At 44.3% G+C, this 18,586-nt stretch overlaps 1 protein-coding gene across 2 annotated transcripts in view; it reads left to right on the top strand.

The window, feature by feature from the left end:
• Nucleotides 1–18,586, top strand: part of SIM1 (SIM bHLH transcription factor 1) — a 72,363-nt gene that overhangs the window by 10,931 nt on the left and 42,846 nt on the right. For both annotated transcript variants that reach the window (XM_037059709.1, XM_037059708.1), the window contains exons 3-9: nt 651–733; nt 4,013–4,102; nt 4,597–4,705; nt 4,846–4,931; nt 5,640–5,839; nt 6,075–6,181; nt 6,879–7,026. In XM_037059709.1, coding sequence (XP_036915604.1) covers nt 651–733; nt 4,013–4,102; nt 4,597–4,705; nt 4,846–4,931; nt 5,640–5,839; nt 6,075–6,181; nt 6,879–7,026 — 823 coding nt within the window. The remainder of the gene's footprint in view (nt 1–650; nt 734–4,012; nt 4,103–4,596; nt 4,706–4,845; nt 4,932–5,639; nt 5,840–6,074; nt 6,182–6,878; nt 7,027–18,586) is intronic.

Consider the following 18,586-nt stretch of genomic DNA (forward strand, 5'->3'; position numbering starts at 1 on the left):
GAAGCTAGGAGGGAAAAGGCAGGGGAAGAAGAATTGGGAGGGTATGTTGATGCTGGAAGTCATCTGCAAGCAAATGGATTTTTCTGAAGGAGATTACAGGCGGAGGCCTACGGGAGGAAAATGGCTGGAGAGCTCTGCAGCCAATCAGAAAGCCCACCAGGGACAAGCTGGACTTGGCCTACTGCCTCAGGTTACTCTGGGCCTGCAGTGACATTGGCTGGATGTGTGGACACCCTTGGCCTTGTGATAAGAATGATGATGAAACTTGGGTGAGAAATAGTGTCCCTCACCCCTTTAAGGACACTAGTGAACAAGTGCAATTGTTTTTTTGCTGGGGTGCAGCGTAGTGGGCTTCTTCCGAGCAAGGCTGTCCCCAAGTTTAGCCACTTGAAGTCCTGCCAGGGGGATACTTATCCAGGCCCTGCTATCCCTGAGAAGCCCAGGCTCTTCTGGGAGAGGGAGTCTGACTTCGGCCCAATCCTTTAGAAGTTTAGAGGGCAGGACTGAAATTTACCTTCTCCCCTTCCTCATTGTCTGGATCAGGGATTTGGGGGAGCCTCGAAGATATCCGGTCATGTGTGTGGGACTAATCTCAATCTGCCGGTGGAATAGGAGTCCCATTGCTAAAGAGTATCTCTGTGTCTCCACAGGGCTTGGAGAGGCGTGGGGGCACTCCAGTCGGACCAGCCCCCTGGACAACGTAGGCCGAGAACTGGGCTCACATCTGCTCCAGGTACTGGCGCGGGCCTCCCGGCAGCGCATATGCTTCAAAGGTCCCAGTGACTGGCCCCCCCGCGCTTGGCTTCTTGTTTCCCAGAAAAAATGGGATTTCGCCCGGACGTGGCCCTCCTGCAGCCTCTACAGTTTCTCCAGAGTTAAAAGGTTTAGCTGTTAATCTCGCTGGGGCGGGTGGAGCCCCTAGAGGCGAGAGGGAGGCAAGGTGACAATCGGCAGGTTGGGTTTGAAAGGGAGCCCCCGCAAGGTCCCAGTCTGGACGGCTGAACCCAGGGAGGGGCGCCATTTGACACCATTGGACTCAGGGAGCCTAAGCGTCCCCAGGCCAAGCTGCCGAGGCCTGGCTGCAAAACTGTCCGAAATGAAGGATTTACACAGGAAATAAGGGGAATCTGGTAGAAATGCCAGTCAATGCTTTAAGCCCACACATTCCGGATCCAGCTGCGCCAGCAACTCGTTTCACCCCCTCCCTGTGGTTCCTGGGCTCTCTCCTCCCTTTCCGTGGCCGCTCAGACCTTCACCATAGGCCAGCCCAGGCCGTGCACGACAGACCCTCGGGCGCTCCTACACCTCCCCAGACAATGAGTTTAGCCAATGTTTGCAGTGTGCACTGCTTTAAATTGCCCAGCTTTAAGTTGACTGCTTTAGTCATCTAGCAAATATTTAAAATACTAAAACTCCACGTGCCATTTTTGGGCGAGCTTCTGGTGCAGGTACCTCAAACCTAAGCAGGCATCATGGGAAAGGCCTGAACAGTTTTCTCGCAGCAACTGACCCCTTACCCAATCTTGCCATATTTCCAGTTAATTTCTCTCATCAATATAAACAAGAGAAGAAACTCCAAACAGTCTATCACCCCTTTTGACTCTTGCCCTAGCTTTTCATCTCTTCATCCCAAACTTCTCTAGGACTTAATTACACTTTCAGTTTCCATCACTCACCCTGCCCCACTCCTACACCCCTACTGTCCAGGCACCACTGCATAGGCTCTGCATAAGCTCCACCACTTCTTGATACCCAGCATAATATGCTCATCTCTTATCCCACTTGACCTCATTAATTCCACAAGTATAGGATGGCCAGAAAGCCCCGCCTTCATGGAGTTGACATTATCAGGAGAGCACCCTTGCAAGTGCAGGTAGGTACACTGTGTAGTGTAACAGGTGGTGTAGGTGCTGTGGAGAAAAATAAGTAAGGCTGTTTTTGCATGGGAGAGGACCTCACTGACAAGGTGACATTTGGGCTTGATGGAGGTGACATTGCTTACTTGACATTCTCCCTCCCCTTCGTTTTCTAAAGTAGCACACTTGCCTGGGTTCTTCTCCCTCTTTTCGTACTCTGCTGGTTTTTCCATCACTGTCTGGTTGTAAATGCTGCCTGGCATTTTCCCCAAGGTTCTAGTTCTGTTTCTCATCTCACAGCTTCAAGGCCTCCTGAGTGATCTCAGCCAACATTATCACCTCAACTCCTTTCCCCACATTTGCATGCCTCTAGTTCGTTCCTCCAGTCTAGACACCCCTCCTAAGCTCCAGATCTTTATTTCCTACTGCCAACTGGACATATCCAAGTGGAAATCTGCATACACCTGAAGTTTAGCATTCCCAAATCCAGAATCCATTATTGTCCTCTTCCATAATTCCAGTTACAAAAACTCAATATGCTTCTCTAAATTTCCAGTCTTGGTGTTACCCTCTATTCAATAATACTAAAGTAATCTCAGCTTCTCTTTCTGCCACTATAAATTCTGTAGCCTTAGAACCATCTTTGACTTTGACTCTACTTCTGATCTCCTCATCTCTACTCTTTCCTCCTATAGGTTACAGTCCACATTCTGCCAGAAACAAAACAAAACAAAACAAAACAAAAAACATCCAAGCATTCTATTTCCTTGAGTAGAAACCTCCATTGGAACCCTGACACATACAGGGGCATCTGTAAATTACCAGATTGACATCTCAAACTCCCCCAAAATTCAGCACTGGCTACTCCCTCAGCCCTATCTCTGGTTTACCCAAATCATCACCCAGATTCACTCTCTTCCCCCCACCCCACCCCCACTTCCTGCCTTTGCCACATCAATCCTGCCTAGGATGCCCTTCCTCCCTACTCCAGTTCAAGCTTCCTCTTCAAGGCTCTGCTCAAACAGAATCTCCAAGGCTTCTGATTCTTCTCCAGGCCTCTGGCTACTCAGCCTCTGGGCCCCCAACATCACAGCACTGTCTATTCATCTGTGTGGTCGTTGTATTTCTCTTTAGGCCTCTACTGAAGTTCCAGCTCCTTGAGTGTAGGATCTGACTCATCGTAATATCTCCACTACTTGGATCGAAGCCTCATTCACAGAAATAAGGGGACAGTGAAAGTCTAGGCTTTGCCTTTCTGGAGAGTCTGTCAGTTTGATGCATCAATGTAAACACACACACACGTCACACTGTAACACTACTTTATGGACTTGCTGCCTGGAAAGCCTCTCATCTCCTAAATCCCCCTCTCCCAGAGTCTTTTCAGAGCCACTGGCCAGCTGCCTTCTGTCTACAACTTTTCAGACTGCCAGCCCTTCCACAGCACCCAATGCCTGCTATTTCCCAAACCCTGCTAGTACTCTTGCCATTAAAAGATGCTGTCACGGTGGAGTCCTCCAAGACTGACAGCGGAAATTTCTGGTTTTTCAGTGATCATCACCCCAAGAACCTAACTCATCTCTTATAGCAGGCTGTGTACCCCCACCACCCAAACAGTATCTTCATGTGTATGTTCCTGACATGTCCGTTTCGTCTATTTTGGTAAATCCTGAATCTTGGAGGGCAGTAGCCTTGCCCATCACTTCCTCTGGGTCTCTTCCAATGTGCTGCATTTCCCGGATCTTACAAATTTGGGGGAAAACCCCAAAACAAAAGAGAGACTCTTGGGCTGATTTTCTTTCTTTCTTTAAAAAATTTTATTTATTTATCTTTAGAAGAGAAGGGAATGAGAGAAGGAGAGAAATATCAGTGTATGGTTGCCTGTCATGCATCCCCTGCTGGAAACTGGCCTGCAATCCAGGCACCTGCCCTGACTGGCAATCCAACCGGTGACTCTTTGCTTCACAGGCCTGTGCTCAATCCACTGAGCTGCACCAGCCAGGGCATGGCTGACTTTCTATGCCCTATTTCCTGCCTGGCCCTCTCTACTCCATCTCTCTGCACTTCTGTCTGGGCATCTCTAACTTCTGTGCCCTGCAGTCCCATTTGTCCTGATGTCCCAGAGGGCTCTCCATTCAACTCTGTTTCTGTCTCCCCAGACCCTGGACGGTTTCATCTTTGTCGTGGCCCCAGATGGGAAGATCATGTACATCTCGGAGACAGCTTCAGTCCATCTGGGTCTTTCTCAGGTAGGTGAGTGGTCTACACCCTCTGGCCTTGAATGTTTACAACCAGAGCTGGAGGCAGGAGGTGAGGGGTGAAGGCTTTCCCAAAGGTTTTATACATGCATTCGTGGCACTGGAAACATCTCAGCTGGCAGGAGGGCTGGATCTTTCTCTTCCTTCACTTCCCTTGACTTTTACCTTCCACCTCCCGCCTAAACAATGACTACCTCTTTGAGTACCTACCAGAGGCCAAACACCATGGAAGATGGGTTACATAGATATGTTGTGGTATCTTTACCAGAATATTGACAGGGAGCTACTACTGCTATTATTTCCTTTTGTATATAAGGAAACTGAGGCTTAGATAGCCTGCAACAGCACAACTGGAATTAGAACTCAGGGCTGACTCTAGTGCTCTGGCTTCTGTCCTCACAAGCCTGTGGATCCCCTGCCACAGCCTTCTTGTCTCTCCATGTGGCATCCACCACTCGGAGACAGTGATACCTTCCTCTTTACAGGTAGAACTGACCGGGAATAGCATTTACGAATACATCCACCCGGCCGACCACGACGAGATGACAGCGGTGCTCACCGCTCATCAGCCCTACCACTCTCACTTTGTCCAGGGTAAGGCAGAAGCGGGCCTGTGACACAGTCTGGCCCATCACAGTCCGCTTTTGGCTTTTCCCCAGTTAGCCATGGCAGGGACCGGGGCGCTGCGCCGGCCTGTCTCACGTCCCGCGCCCCCCTCCGCTCCTTTCTCCCAGAGTACGAGATCGAACGCTCCTTCTTCCTGAGGATGAAGTGCGTCTTGGCCAAGAGGAATGCGGGCCTCACCTGCGGCGGCTACAAGGTGCGTGGCTGAAAGGGAAGATCCATGCCCCCTGGCGGCCGAGTCCTCTTGGCCAGGTGTAGGACTAGGGGACCGGACAAGAGGCACTTGATACATGGAAGGGACTTTCTTGTGGCCCAGGCAGCACGGGAGGGCGCGTCCCCGCACGCCTGGACCAGCTGCGGGGAGGAGGGCGTGTCACGAGGGGCACCGAACTTCGTAAACACCTGGAACTGCGTTTTAAGGCAGTCTTACTGGACACTGACGGGCCGCTGGGGCTCTTAAACGTAGGGCCCGTAATAGGCTTTAGGGGTGTATCAAGCGTCTGAGATGATTGCTCGCTCCCGTGGATTCAGAGTTTACTCGTGGCTGCAGATTCTGATCTCCCAGAGAAGTTAGGAATGAGGGCTTTAGTCAAATCTGTGGTTTTCCTGTTTAATGAGATTAAACATGGGGGTTCCAGGGCACCGCTTCGCTATTCTGGTGCCTTAAGGTTGCAGGGCCCGGCCTCTGTATTTTTGCAAGTCCCCAGGTAAGTTCAATGAGGCAGTACAGCCATTTCCTGGAGACACCTTAGGGAGCACGGGTAACGACGGTAACGCTTGAGAGCGGGGGCGTGGCCCACACGGCATTTATGGCCTAGTTGAGTCTCAAGGTTTTAATCCATTCCCTACCTTTTTGGGTAGTTTCCTGAGTGGCTGAGGCTGGCCCTGTCACTCTCCGCCTCAGGTTATTCATTGCAGCGGCTACCTGAAGATCCGCCAGTACAGCCTGGACATGTCCCCCTTCGACGGCTGCTACCAAAACGTGGGCCTGGTGGCCGTGGGCCACTCGCTGCCGCCCAGTGCTGTCACGGAGATCAAGCTGCACAGCAACATGTTCATGTTCCGCGCCAGCCTGGATATGAAGCTCATCTTCCTGGACTCCAGGTGGGTGGCGGGGCGGGGTGGGGGGGGGGGCGGAGGGGGAAAGAATCATCCCTAGCGGGAGGGCGGCTCTGCTCAGTGGCTGAGAGCTCCTCCACGATGTTGGGAGCCCATTTTTGCACATGAGGTGACTGATTGGGCCCTGCGAGGTTGGGGAGGCACCCAGATCTCTGGTGGCTGTGTGGGGTGGGGCACGCCCCCACACCCCGCGCTCATCCCACGGGATTTCTCTCTGCAGAGTGGCGGAGCTGACGGGGTATGAACCTCAGGACTTGATTGAGAAGACCCTGTACCACCACGTGCACGGTTGCGACACCTTCCACCTGCGCTGCGCCCACCACCTGCGTAAGGCGCTGCTACTCTGTGGCACCCGCACAGCCCCTTTCAGTGCCTGGAGTAGGGGTGGGGGAGGGGAAAGGTCATGATTCAAGCCCCTAGCCAAAGAACAGCTGGGAGCCCGTAGTGTTGGTTGGTAAGGTCCTTTGAGCGACTGCTGGAACACTGGCATCCGTGGTCCCTCACATGGTGGAGGGGGAATTTTTGAGTTTCTGAACGAAATTCTCCAGGGAGGGGAGTGTTATTCTCCTGTTGATATGCTGCGCTCCCCTGCCCGCTGCCCCACAAACCTTACTAAAGGTGGGTAGAGAAACCGAGGCTAGCCCACTTGGCTCATACTCATTGATCTGTGCCACTCGCTTGGCTTTTGATATTGCTGTGCTTTGAGCTTAATCTACCGGGATAGGGAAGGTGAGCCAGGGAGTGAGCTGCCCAGACCTACCTCAGTTAGAAAATCTAATGTGGGGGGGTGGAATCCCCCAACTTTAAGCGTTCCCCTCTTTGCCAATCGTGAGGGACCAAGGACTCGAAGCAAATTAACAGGATAATCCGTGCGTTTGGGAAGGTGCGTTTTGTTGCTGCCTCCTGCTTGGTGCACTTTAATTAGGACCCACAGGGGACCCATACTCTCACTGCCAGGGCTTGCACTGGGGTCGATCAGAAGCGGGCTCCTGCGCCACCAGCTGCCTTTTTTTTTCTCCGTCAGTGCTGGTGAAGGGACAGGTGACCACCAAGTACTACAGGTTCCTGGCGAAACACGGCGGCTGGGTATGGGTGCAGAGCTATGCGACCATCGTGCACAACAGCCGCTCGTCCAGGCCCCACTGTATCGTCAGCGTCAACTACGTTCTTACGTGAGTGCAAATCTGGGGCCCCTCCTCTTACTTCAAGCGGCCCTAGTACCCACCGCTGGGTTCTGCCAGACTAGGGTACCCTGGGGACGCCGGTTTCCACACCAGTGATGCCTGCGCTGGGAGGCGGAAGCTTGAGCACTTTCATCTTTATGAAGAAGCTTCCTTCGTTATATTCTAGAGACAGATTTAGTAGTTTTTCCATCCACAGTCCATATTTGCTTTCTACTCTCTCTCTTTTAACCTTTTAAGCGAACTCTGCATTAAATAAAACTTAATGCGGCAGAAAGAAAAAAAAAAGAGAGAGAGAGAGGAAAGGGTCCGCCGTACGGAGCCGTTTATGGATAACAAACAGGACATCTGTTTCACTTTTTCAAATCTGGGTTTGAAGTTCTTAATTTTAACCAGAGTCTCCAATCAAAGTTAAGAGTTCTGAGAGAGTGATTTTCCCCCAGAACCACAAAGGGGATTTAAGTGACCAAGAGGATCTGACTTTTACCTCCATAAAGCAAAGGAACCTGAGCTAATGCTGCAAGTCTTGGCCTGCGCCCAGTCCCCGCGCGGACTTGTGTGACAGCATCCCTAGGTGGGGAGCTCGCCTGGCGGCGCGACCGCGGGCACGGCTGGCTAAGCGGCCTCGGCAGGCGCGTTTGAGCTTTACTCTCTCTAGAAACAATAATCGTGTGGCTCTGCAGGCTGATCACGTGGCCTGGTGTGCGGCTGGAGAAGAAAGCACGTCCTGTATAATGTTTGTGAAAGTCGAAAGGTTGAAGCCTTCCTTTATGAAGAACTCTTTTGTGTGCGCAGTTGTCATTGTTTTTCTTCTTCTTCTTCTTTTTGTGGAGGTTGAAATTCTTGTGATTTTTAGGAGACCTCAGGAGTTATTTACTTTGGAAGAGTTGACACACCAGGCACTCAGTAGAAATGCTAGTTTGACATTAGGAAGTTGGTTAAAGGGTGCTTTTTTGGAATCAGACTATACTGTAGGAGATGAGGACTGGATTAATCCCACATTCTTTTAAATTGACAAATCAAAAGTGTAGTAATTGGAAATACTTTGCTTGGCAATAACACTATTTACTTTTTGCCCTCCTTAATAAGCAAATTTAATTCAATAGACTTGGAAAATGAATTTAGTTTAGATGAGAATTCAGTACTTGAGAAAATGGCTGGTTGTTGAGAAGAATCATTTTATTTTATTTTTTTTCATTTCAGTGAAGTGCTAAAATATATACTATTAGGCTTTTGTAATAGCATGAAAGCTGTGTATTTTAATACAGAGCAGAAAACATAGCAATATTTTGGGTATCATGAAATAAAAACCACCTGTTTTGTGAATGCAGTTTTTCATATTATTAAAATAAACATAAGAGAAAGTGGCAAATCATAATTCATAAAATGAGCCACTCTGTGAAGCATAAGTATTAAAGAGTAAAAAATTATGTCTGCTTACCATGGCAAGGAAATTGACATTTTTTAAGAAGGTGCTTTGTATGTCTGAGACATCGCAAGTGTTACACATACAGTCTGTTCTCTGGTGGGTGCCTGTGGTTAGTAATCATTTTTTATCAAACAGCAGGGTATATAGTCACACAGACCCATATAAATGATCAGAATGCAAGTTAGACCTCCCAATGGGTAAACTTAATTTATGTTTGGAGTCATTTTGAAATATTCTGTTTTGTTTTCCAGTACATGAGTGTATTTTCTTTCTTCTGTTGACTCTGTCATTCTTCACTTTACACACTTCTTCAGAGCTGCAGGATTAGGCTACCAACTTCACATCAGATTTAAATGATGTGATGAGGATAGATGATTTACAGAGAAAAAAATAGCATGGCACATGTTTTTCTAAATGTTTTATGCCTCTAAATGAAAATAGAAATAAACATAAGCACAAAATGAAAAGCTGAAATTGATTATCCTTTTATGTTTCTCAGTTCAAAATCTTAGTATAAAAATTCTTAGGACAATTTTTATGGCTGTAAATGTGGAAACTGCCTTAGATAAAATATCATCAAGTGGCTCTGTGTGTGTTGACAGGATTTTCATAATGAACAGGTTGCAGTTTGTTTGATGTGTATATCATACATCTGGCCGGAAGTTACTAATTTACATTGTCTTAGCAAATTAAATAGATGACTATTGATTCTCTATGGTAGCAGTGAACTACAACATACATTTGTTTTCAGGGCCAGTTCTCTGTGAAGCCTGAGAACGGTAAGTGAATTCTTTCCAAATACACTACCTCAAGCAATGTGCTTAAAAAACCACAAGTCCCCCAAATAACTTGACAGGCCAGATGTTTTTCAAATTCAGACACTTTAATAGCATACATTTTGAAGGGATTTTCATGTCACAAGAGTGGAGATAACTTTAAATAAGCATTTGTCAAATGAAGGTGTGCATTTGGTGGAAGCTACATTCATAAGAAGCTCATTTGTTAAACACCCAATGGTAAATTTACTATTGAAGTTAAAATGTGCCTAGAACAAATTAGTGATCATTATCTAACAACAGGAATAACAACTAGAAATATTTAGTTCCCTGTTTTAATCAGCAGCTACAACAGCTCTTTTTAGGAATTTTAGAGGTTTCTCATATATGCCCTGAGGCTTTACTGACTTTTGTATGACCACCAGACAGGTGTTCTGAAATTCTGGAGAAGAGAGCAATGGGACACTATGATCAAATTTTAAAAATTCTTAGTTTTTCTCTGGCTTCTTGACATTCCCTGAGACTTCTGTAGCTCTTCATTAAAACAGCCCACTTCCCCCAAATCACCTACCCCCCAACACCCATTAAACCACCCCTCTAACACACACACACACACACACACACACAGGCCAATTCTTGATCTTCTATAAGATAAACATGCTGTGTTAGCTTTAAGTGCCACATTAAAAAAAAATCTCTCTTAAAAATTTTGGTGCTCACAGACTTTGAAATAAGTGTTAAGTATGAGAGGCCTTGCTACCTAATTATACTCAAGAAGGCTAGGTTAATGGAGCTAGTGTCTTGGAACAGTGGGTGTTGGGGAAAGTCCAGAAAAAATATGGAGAGGAAAGCATACTGTGTAAAACCTAGGTAGTTTTCTTGAATTCCCCCTTTGTTTAGTTTGTTTATTTAGTAGTATTAATAATCAATTGCCCAGATAAAAGTCATTATTTAGTGTGAAGAAAATAAAAAATGTGGAACACACAATAAACTATGAGAAGGAGTTTCTAGGAAAATGAAAAGTCTTGATTTTCTTTGTGTTTTTAAACTTTATATATTTTAAAAAGAAAACATTTAAAAATCCACTTTTAAGGATAAACCAATGACGTGTAAAAACTCCATTTTAAAATATTTTAAAATATATTTTTGAAACATACAAAAAGTTAAAAGAATGTATAGTTATATTATTATTTAATTTTTTTAGTCTTTTAAACTTATTGATTGATTGGTTGATTGATTTTCAGAGAGGTCCAAAGGAGGCAGAAAGAGAGGGAGAGAAACATCGATGTGAGAGAGAAACACAGATTGGTCGTCTCTCAGTCTGGGAAATGCCTAACCAACTGAGCCACCCTGGTCAGGGCTAATAATTGTTATTTTTAAGGATCAAAAAATTAAATCTATGTTGCCATAGCTTTCTAAGTTAAAAGGTTATTATCTATAGGTCATATTATCTATAATATAAGGCATTTGATTTATGTATCAAAATTTTTTCTATTTATATGCCTTTATTTGTATGTGCATTTTTGTCTCCACAGGGCACATTTAAGATGTTTACAATTACTGCATGTAGAAATTGAAAAAGTGTACACAAGAGCTAGTTTATTGGTGCCCTTAAGAATAATCTACCCCTGAAATTCTTTAGGTACTCACTGTTGTATAACCTTAATTAGACTGATTAATAGACAATATTTTGTGAGGGGTCTTCTGTAGTGGTAGGATATGGTAAATGTTAGTGTATCTAAACTAGACTTCTGATGAGAATTATTAGCTAATACAATTCTGATATTTTACCTGAAAAGTAAAAGAGAAAGAGAGAGAAGATTTGAAGAGTGTTTTGGTAATTTTGGACTCAGACAGATTTAAAATCTTCCATCATTTTTTTGTTGCCAAAGAAGATTACTCTGTTTGTTTATTTCCTCAGTTTAGGATGGGACACAACTATAGTGAAAAATCTCACATACTGTTTTAGAGTGATTCACTGATCACGGAGAAGGAGGCAATTTTCTCTGTTAAAATTTCTATTTTAGTGTTGCAAAGAGCAGAATTGAGACAATTTACATTAGTGGTCTATATTATATTTGCTGTCAATAAATAACCCTTTTGAATTGGTAAAATTAAAGCAAATTCCAAAGGAGACATACTTCCTTCATGTAAAGGAAAAAACAAAGGTCTCTACATTGTAATTATTTCAAGTCCCATAATTTTTGTTCTTCTTCGCACAAAACCATTGTACTTCTCATAATTAAAGGGGTTTTAAAGTATTAATATATTCTGTGAAAATGAAACCTTATGTAATCTTACCGTAAAGCAACAAACATTCAAATATGCTCATATTTTCTTTTTCAAATATAATAATGATGACTTAATTTGGGCACTTAAAAATTTTTAAATTAATCTAAAGATCCAGTGATATTGTTGTTATTACTACTAGGATGTTTAGAAAATCATTTTTTAAAACTTGATTAATAAAATATATAGTTACAGAAATAGATATTATTTTCCTGGTTCACAAAACTAATCTTTTATATTATAAATAGTGTCAAACAAAGCACTTTTTGACTTAGCAGTGACAGGAAAATAAAAAATAATTTACTCTCATGCCTTTAATCTATGGAGTGCATGTTGCATAGATTTAATTTTTTGATCATTAAAAGTAATAATCATGCACTAATGTATACCCATAAATTAGATTGGATGCTTAATTGTGTTTGATCTTTATTATGATAATATTGAACATCAAAGCTGCAGCTGTCCCTTATCCTCACCTGAGGACATACTTATTGATTTTAAAGAGAAGGAGAGAAAGATTCATATGAGAGAGAAACATTGGTTGGTTGCCTTTCATAGGCTCCCTGACCAGGAATGGAACCTGCGACCTTTTGGTTGATGGGACAACACTCCAACTAAGTGAACCACACCACCAGCTAGGGATCAAATGATCCCATAAAGTGATCTTTTATGTAACTGAGTCTTTATACAAACAATTAAAGACACATTTGTATTAATAGTAACTTATGACATGTAACAAGCAAAGTATTAATAGTAATTAATAGTAATGTCACAACTACCAAAGACTTTATTAAAAGAAAGAGCTGGGAGGTTTCATGTATTTTACAGTACATAACACTAGTACTCATTCAAATACTCTTATCCTCATACACTTTCACTTGTATTTAATTTTTTTCATTGAAATAATCTGTTTAATTTTGAATTCATTATTTACACTCAACATTTGTACTGTTTTTTTTTTTTTACAAAGGCCAAATGCATATTTCTTTCAAACTACTGTCCCATCATTACCTGATTTGTCCCTCTGACAGCTCTCCAGGGTGGCTTGGGGAGGGGTCCCATTCCTCATTTTCCAGATGAGGAAACTAAGGCCACATATACCTAAATAATTTGTGAGACTAGGATTAAACCCTAGGGTGTCAGCTCCTGCGGCGTTGTGAGGTTCTCTCCCTGGAGCAGGTTACGGGTGGGTGTAGGGGGGAAAGTGTCTGGGATGTGGGGATGGGTTTAAATGATTAAAGCCCATAGGGTTCAGCCCACCCAACTGCTGGACAGGCTTTCATTTGATCTCACAAGGGAAGATCAAAAGCTTCCTCTGTTGCTGCTTCACCCGTATGTATGGACAGTGATGATTTAGTGGTTTAAATTTGGCTAAGCTATCTTCTCACTGATATTCAGCTCAGAATAAATCTTTTTTGTCCTTATGTCTCACTAAGGGCATTTTCATTTTGTAAGGAAAAAAATGTGGCCTGCAGACATTTTCGTTTGTTACTGAGTTGCTTGACTCTAGATTGCAAAGATATGCTATTGCTAATGATTTTGGTTTTGCAACCAGATTTATTCCTTTATGTTCTTTTTAAACAAAAGTGTTAAAACCAATGCCAGTGGATTGGCAAACCATGCCATCCTTTTAGTCAGAATTACCTGTTGTGGCAGCGGATTGTTTCCTAGATGGTGTGTGGGCCGGAGCCTGGGTGGGGGTGCAGGATTGGCTCCTTTCTGCTTTCCTGCAGATTGTCAGGAGAGGTCATGCCTTGGGGACCCTGTTCAGGGCCGGGCGATGGAGAGCTTCTGCCCTGGTCTGGGCAGGTGTGTTGGCCTTTTGGCAGGGTTGCTGCTCAGCTGCCTCCCCCTCCCCAGGCCTCTCTGGCCTTCACTTCTTTGGTGATTGTTGACCTGGATGGCGCAGGACCTCTCCTTCGGTTCCCGCGTGGAGCCCTCTTGGTGTGTGCTGACTGACCAGCCCCATCACTCATCTCTGGCTTTCTACCCCAGCTGTTGGGAGGGAAAGGCTTCTGATCTGTCAGTCACATTATGGAACATGATGGATCACTGCCTCATTTGAAAGCAGGGATCCATAGGTGTTATTGTGCGTGAATGGACAAATTCTAGTGTGGCTTTCCTTGGACTCCAGAAGAGCGTGTTTTTGTCTTCTGGCCTAGTCTATTCATGTTACAAATTTTCTCTTATGTTTGGTACAAGGTCTGTGTGTGTGTGTGTGTGTGTGTGTGTGTCTTGGATCATGCCAACTTGATAACTGAGTAAAAGGCTGCTACTTCTTTCTTCTTATACAGTGCTTTCCTCTCTGAGCTCCATTCTCTTTGGCTTGTGACATCTTTCCAGGCAAGCAGATAGTGAAAGAACATTTATTTGGGTTGAGGTTCTGGTGTCTGTGCTTAAGCTGAAAGGATTGGTTACAGAAAGGAGTGGTTGGAGTTTGGGTGGAACTTGGAAATACCTGAGTGCCTGTCGATGGAGGAATTTAACATTCTGCCCAGTCTGAAGGGGCACCGTGCCACTGTTTCCTCTCCCCTGCCTCAGCTGCTCCAGGCCCCAGGGAGCTGTCAGGGCAGACAGGTGGTCTGTGGTGACGGCAGGGCCGAGGGTGATGAGGAGGAAACTTGCTTATGTGGGGCATCTACAACGTTCAGGGTCTGGCTGAGTCTGGACCATCTGTTTACCATCTGGGACTTTTACTCTGGGAAGTTATGTTGCAGTAGGATCAAGATTTTGTTTTTATAAAACCCATAGGATCACGCGAAGAAACCTGCAAGGAAAAGACATGGGCTTTGGTGTCAGACGGATCTGGGTTTGCATGTACTTTGCTGTGTAATAGCTGTAGAATTTGAACACAGCTAAAGTTTTTGATCCTCCGTTTTCCCATCTGCAAAATGGGGACAAGCGTACCCAGTTTTTAAGGATTGAGGTGGGTTAAATGAGATAATGTATATATAGCACAGTACCTGACAGAAAGCAAGTGCTCAAAGAATCTTAACTGTTTACCACTTGCCAGTTATGGGATGTCAATTGAAATACTTTGGAAGGGGATAAATAATCGCCTCTTTTACCTGAATTTCTAAGTCCTCAAATCCACACATTTAAAAGTTTATTGTCTCCCTCCTCCTCAGTCCCTTGACACACACACCCACCGGCAAGCACTGTGCTTTTTGTGTGTGGAGGTTTCTAAAGTTGTCTTAAGCTCACCCTGTTTTTCACTGCTGCCGTTGCGTATCTGAAAGGGAGCTGAGATTTCTGCTGGGAGGGAGGTAAACCAGCCTTTATCAAGTGCCTCATTTATGCCAAGAGGACCAAAGTCCTTCACCTGGTGGAATGGTGCTTTACAGGAAAAAAGAAGGTTCTAAGAAATGAACTACAGTCAAATTTCTAAGGTTAATTTAGTTGGAATCAGTATTTTGTCAACTTCATCAATGTCACCAATTAGAATATGAAGTAACTAAAATGTGCAACACTGGTATTTAAAAAAATTCCTTTTTATCCTCACCTGAGGACATTCTTTCGTTGTATTTGGTGGGGGTCCCGGGGAGAGAGACAGAGGCAGAGATGGACATCAGTTGGTTGCTTTCTTGTGTGCATCTCCGGTCGGGAATCAAACCTGTAACCTGGGCATGTGCTCTGATGGGGAATGGAACCCATGACCATTTGGTGCACCGGACGATGCTCCAACTAACTGAGCCATACCAGCCAAGGTGCAACAGTGGTGTTTTTTATGGTGTTCATTGGAGTCCTGTGTATACTCCCTGTTACTCTGCATGGACTGGGTATGGCTGTGTCTCCAGTGTCTCACTGAGTATGGCAGGTTGCAGTAATTTATTGCATGAACCCATGAAGCAGAAGTCTTGGCATCTCTTGAATAGTTGACAATTTAGTTGGAAAAATAGAAATGTTCTATTTAAATGTTTAAGAACTCAGATTAGTCCAGTTTGAAATGATAAGGTACACTTGCACTATTTGCTGAGGGCATAAAATTCAAAGGAGTTTGAAGTGAGGGTGGAGCTATCAGGGAAGGAGTAGAATTTTAGGGAAGCAGAGGTAGGGTCTTCTGAGATGAAACAGGGATGTATGCGTATTTGTCTCATTGTTCTTTCCCTATCACTGTCCCCTGAAACACAGTTGCCACTCTTGAAACAAGATTTAACAGTGCGTGTCTCACTGCTCCTGGCTAAGCTTCTTTCCTTCTTTACCTTGAACCTTTTTTGTTGGAACTGAGCATGTTCCATAGGATTGGAAACTATTTTCACTAGGGCAGTATTAATACACCTAAATTAATACTGGTGTATCTCCAACATGTTCACCAGACTTTAGTAATAAGTTATTATTTTTAACATCTAGGCATAGGACCCAGTTTTTAAAGTTTTAAGGGCTGTCTGTATTCTAAATGAATGTAAAAACCCTTTGAAATGAATGTACAGTGATACCACACATATAATAGTTGTATTTTTAAAATTATCTGCAGAAAACAAATGTGAGGGATGCATTAGAACCACAAATACGAGCAAATTGGAGGAGGCAGAGGTACAAAGTACACATTCAGGGGGTTCCAGAACCACAGAACCAGAAGGTTTCCCCGGTGCTGTGTTCGACACCGTGATCCCACTGTTACTAAAATCTGATGCAGCCTAGGCTTCCTAGTGAGATGTCTGAGACCCTGATAAACACAGGGTGGTATTACAAGGTATATGAAAATGTGTTATGAAACGAGATCTCACTGCATTTTATAGGCAACATGGCATATTAGTTAAGAGGTTGGGCTCTGGGTCTATTGCCTGTTCAAATCCATTGCTGCCACTCACTGGCTTTGTGACTGTGGGCAAATTGCTTAACTTCTCCGTCATTCCTTTTTTTTTTTGAAATTCCTGAAATACAGGAAATGATAACATCTACCTCATAGAGTTGTTGGAATGTTAACTATGATAATGTATGAGGTTCTTGGCACTGTGTTTAACACAAAGTAACTTTGAGTAAATGTGAATTATTAGGGTGGTTATTTCAATGAAACCAAATATAATACTTTTTACCTTGACAATAAACGCAAAAATCAATGTCTGTGAGTTTTGGACTGAAGGAGGGAACGTGTGATCCTTCAGGAGGCAGAGGGTGGCCCATGAATGAGAAATCAGCAGCGATTCCGCTGCATCTGGAAAGGACTGCCAGAACCTTCTTCAGCTGGCTGGGTCTTTCCGCATGCCTAAATGGTATATTGAGCACCTATCATGGGTCAGGCTAAGTTCTGGGGATCAAAACAAGTAAGACAGTATCTGCAGGAAAAAGAAATGAACACGAGTATAAGCTGAATCCTAGCTTGATTTCCCCGTAGGCTTGCTCATGACTGAGATTCCTTCCTGGAGGGAAGAGTTTCCATGCACAACTAGAAAACAGAGAGCGTGAAGTGGCCTGGAGTTGCCTGGGTCACCCCTGGGGAACAAATTTGCAGATGTGGTCAGACTCCCCTGGGATGAGATGCTGGGGAGAGGGTGGACGCAGTGGGAGGAGCTAGCCCCTGGCTTGCAAACGCATGTGTTGAGGAAGGTCATGATTGGCAGGGAAGACCTCGCTGCAGCCTAGAGTCCAACTTTAACTCACACAAGGACAACATTGTCCCGGGCAGGTCCTGTGTATCTCATTACCTCAGCCAGAGAGTAGTTGTGCTTGAGTGATGGTGAGATGATAATTTTGCTGCTTTGCATGGGATTTTAAAATATTTGGGGGTTTTACTTCTAATAGAATTCTGAATCTCAGCAAATTTTTATTGTTGAAACCATTTCAGATGTCCTACATTTCTCCCTCTCCCCCACCCCTTTGCCCCCCCTTCACCCAGCTCCCCTGCCCCTCCTCCCCTGCCTTCACCACACTTTTGTCAGCAAATTTTAAAATGGAAGAATCACTGTAGATTAAAAACTGTTTGTAGATTTATTACATTTTTTAAATGTTGCCAATTATTTTAAGCTTTTTAAAAAAAAACTTTTGCATTGCTCTTCTGCCCTGGAGAGACTGCAAGATGACTGTCAGCTCCTGAAGGAGGAAAGGGAAGATGCTCTGTTTGTTGCCATACTTAGGTGGGGGAGTAAGAAGGACTCACATTTGAGGGGCTCTACTTTGTCCCAGACGCGCAGCAAGTCCAGGAGGTTTCGCCAATACAGCATAGCTGATGAGTGGGCGTACCAACCCAGAGGCAGGACTTTAGGGTCCAGATTCTCTTTAAGTTGGTAACATTGTATTGGGGCGGACCATATGAAATCACCGTTTCTGTATATTAAGATAGTCTAATATTGGCAATTTTATATGATTCTATTGAATATTTAGGAAACAATGTGATATTTTGCAGAGATTTTTGCAAAGGCCTATAGACAGTCTACTCTCTTGTCCAATATGGGATCTCCACAAGGTGACTCACATTTCAGGGGCACTCAGAGCCCAGTCCGTGGGGATGTAATATGCTCACCCCAGGCCTGACTCCGTCTCTTGTTCACCAGTTTAGCCGTCAACACTCATGACATTTTCATAAAGCAGCAATCAGTAAGCACCACTCATAGAACATTATTTTGTTTAGAACATCTAATATTTTACCAGGATTCAAATAGGATCCTCTGTCTTTAGTAGAAGGATCTTTTCCCTTTGATTGATTGCTAAATGGATAGAGCCTGTGAAAGGATCTTTTTCCCCTCCCCAGGGATTTCTTGTTCAAACAGAATTTGTTGTATCCACATTAGTAAAGCCGTGTTAATATGGGCTGCTGGCCGGATTGTGAAAATAGCCTCATTATATTGAACTGGATGTCATAATGGTACCCATTAAGTTGGGATTCTCTCTGTGTTTGTACTTTTAAACCCAAGTACCTTGCCACCTTTAACATCTCTCAGAGAATAGCAACATTCCCTGGTAATGCGATCTGAGAACGTGCTGTCTCGCACAAGTAAAAGCCACTACGAAAACAGGATCCTGGGGCCTGAGCCTTTCCAGGGGTGTGTGGCTCGCTGCTGCTGTTCAGTCATGCATTTTACTCTCTGTACTTGTGACGGCTGTCACGTGTTCTGGTTCC

This window comes from Sturnira hondurensis, unplaced genomic scaffold (genome assembly GCF_014824575.4).
Source record: "Sturnira hondurensis isolate 20B ecotype Veracruz unplaced genomic scaffold, ASM1482457v3 Scaffold0011291, whole genome shotgun sequence".
In the NCBI taxonomy this organism is placed as follows: domain Eukaryota; kingdom Metazoa; phylum Chordata; class Mammalia; order Chiroptera; family Phyllostomidae; genus Sturnira; species Sturnira hondurensis.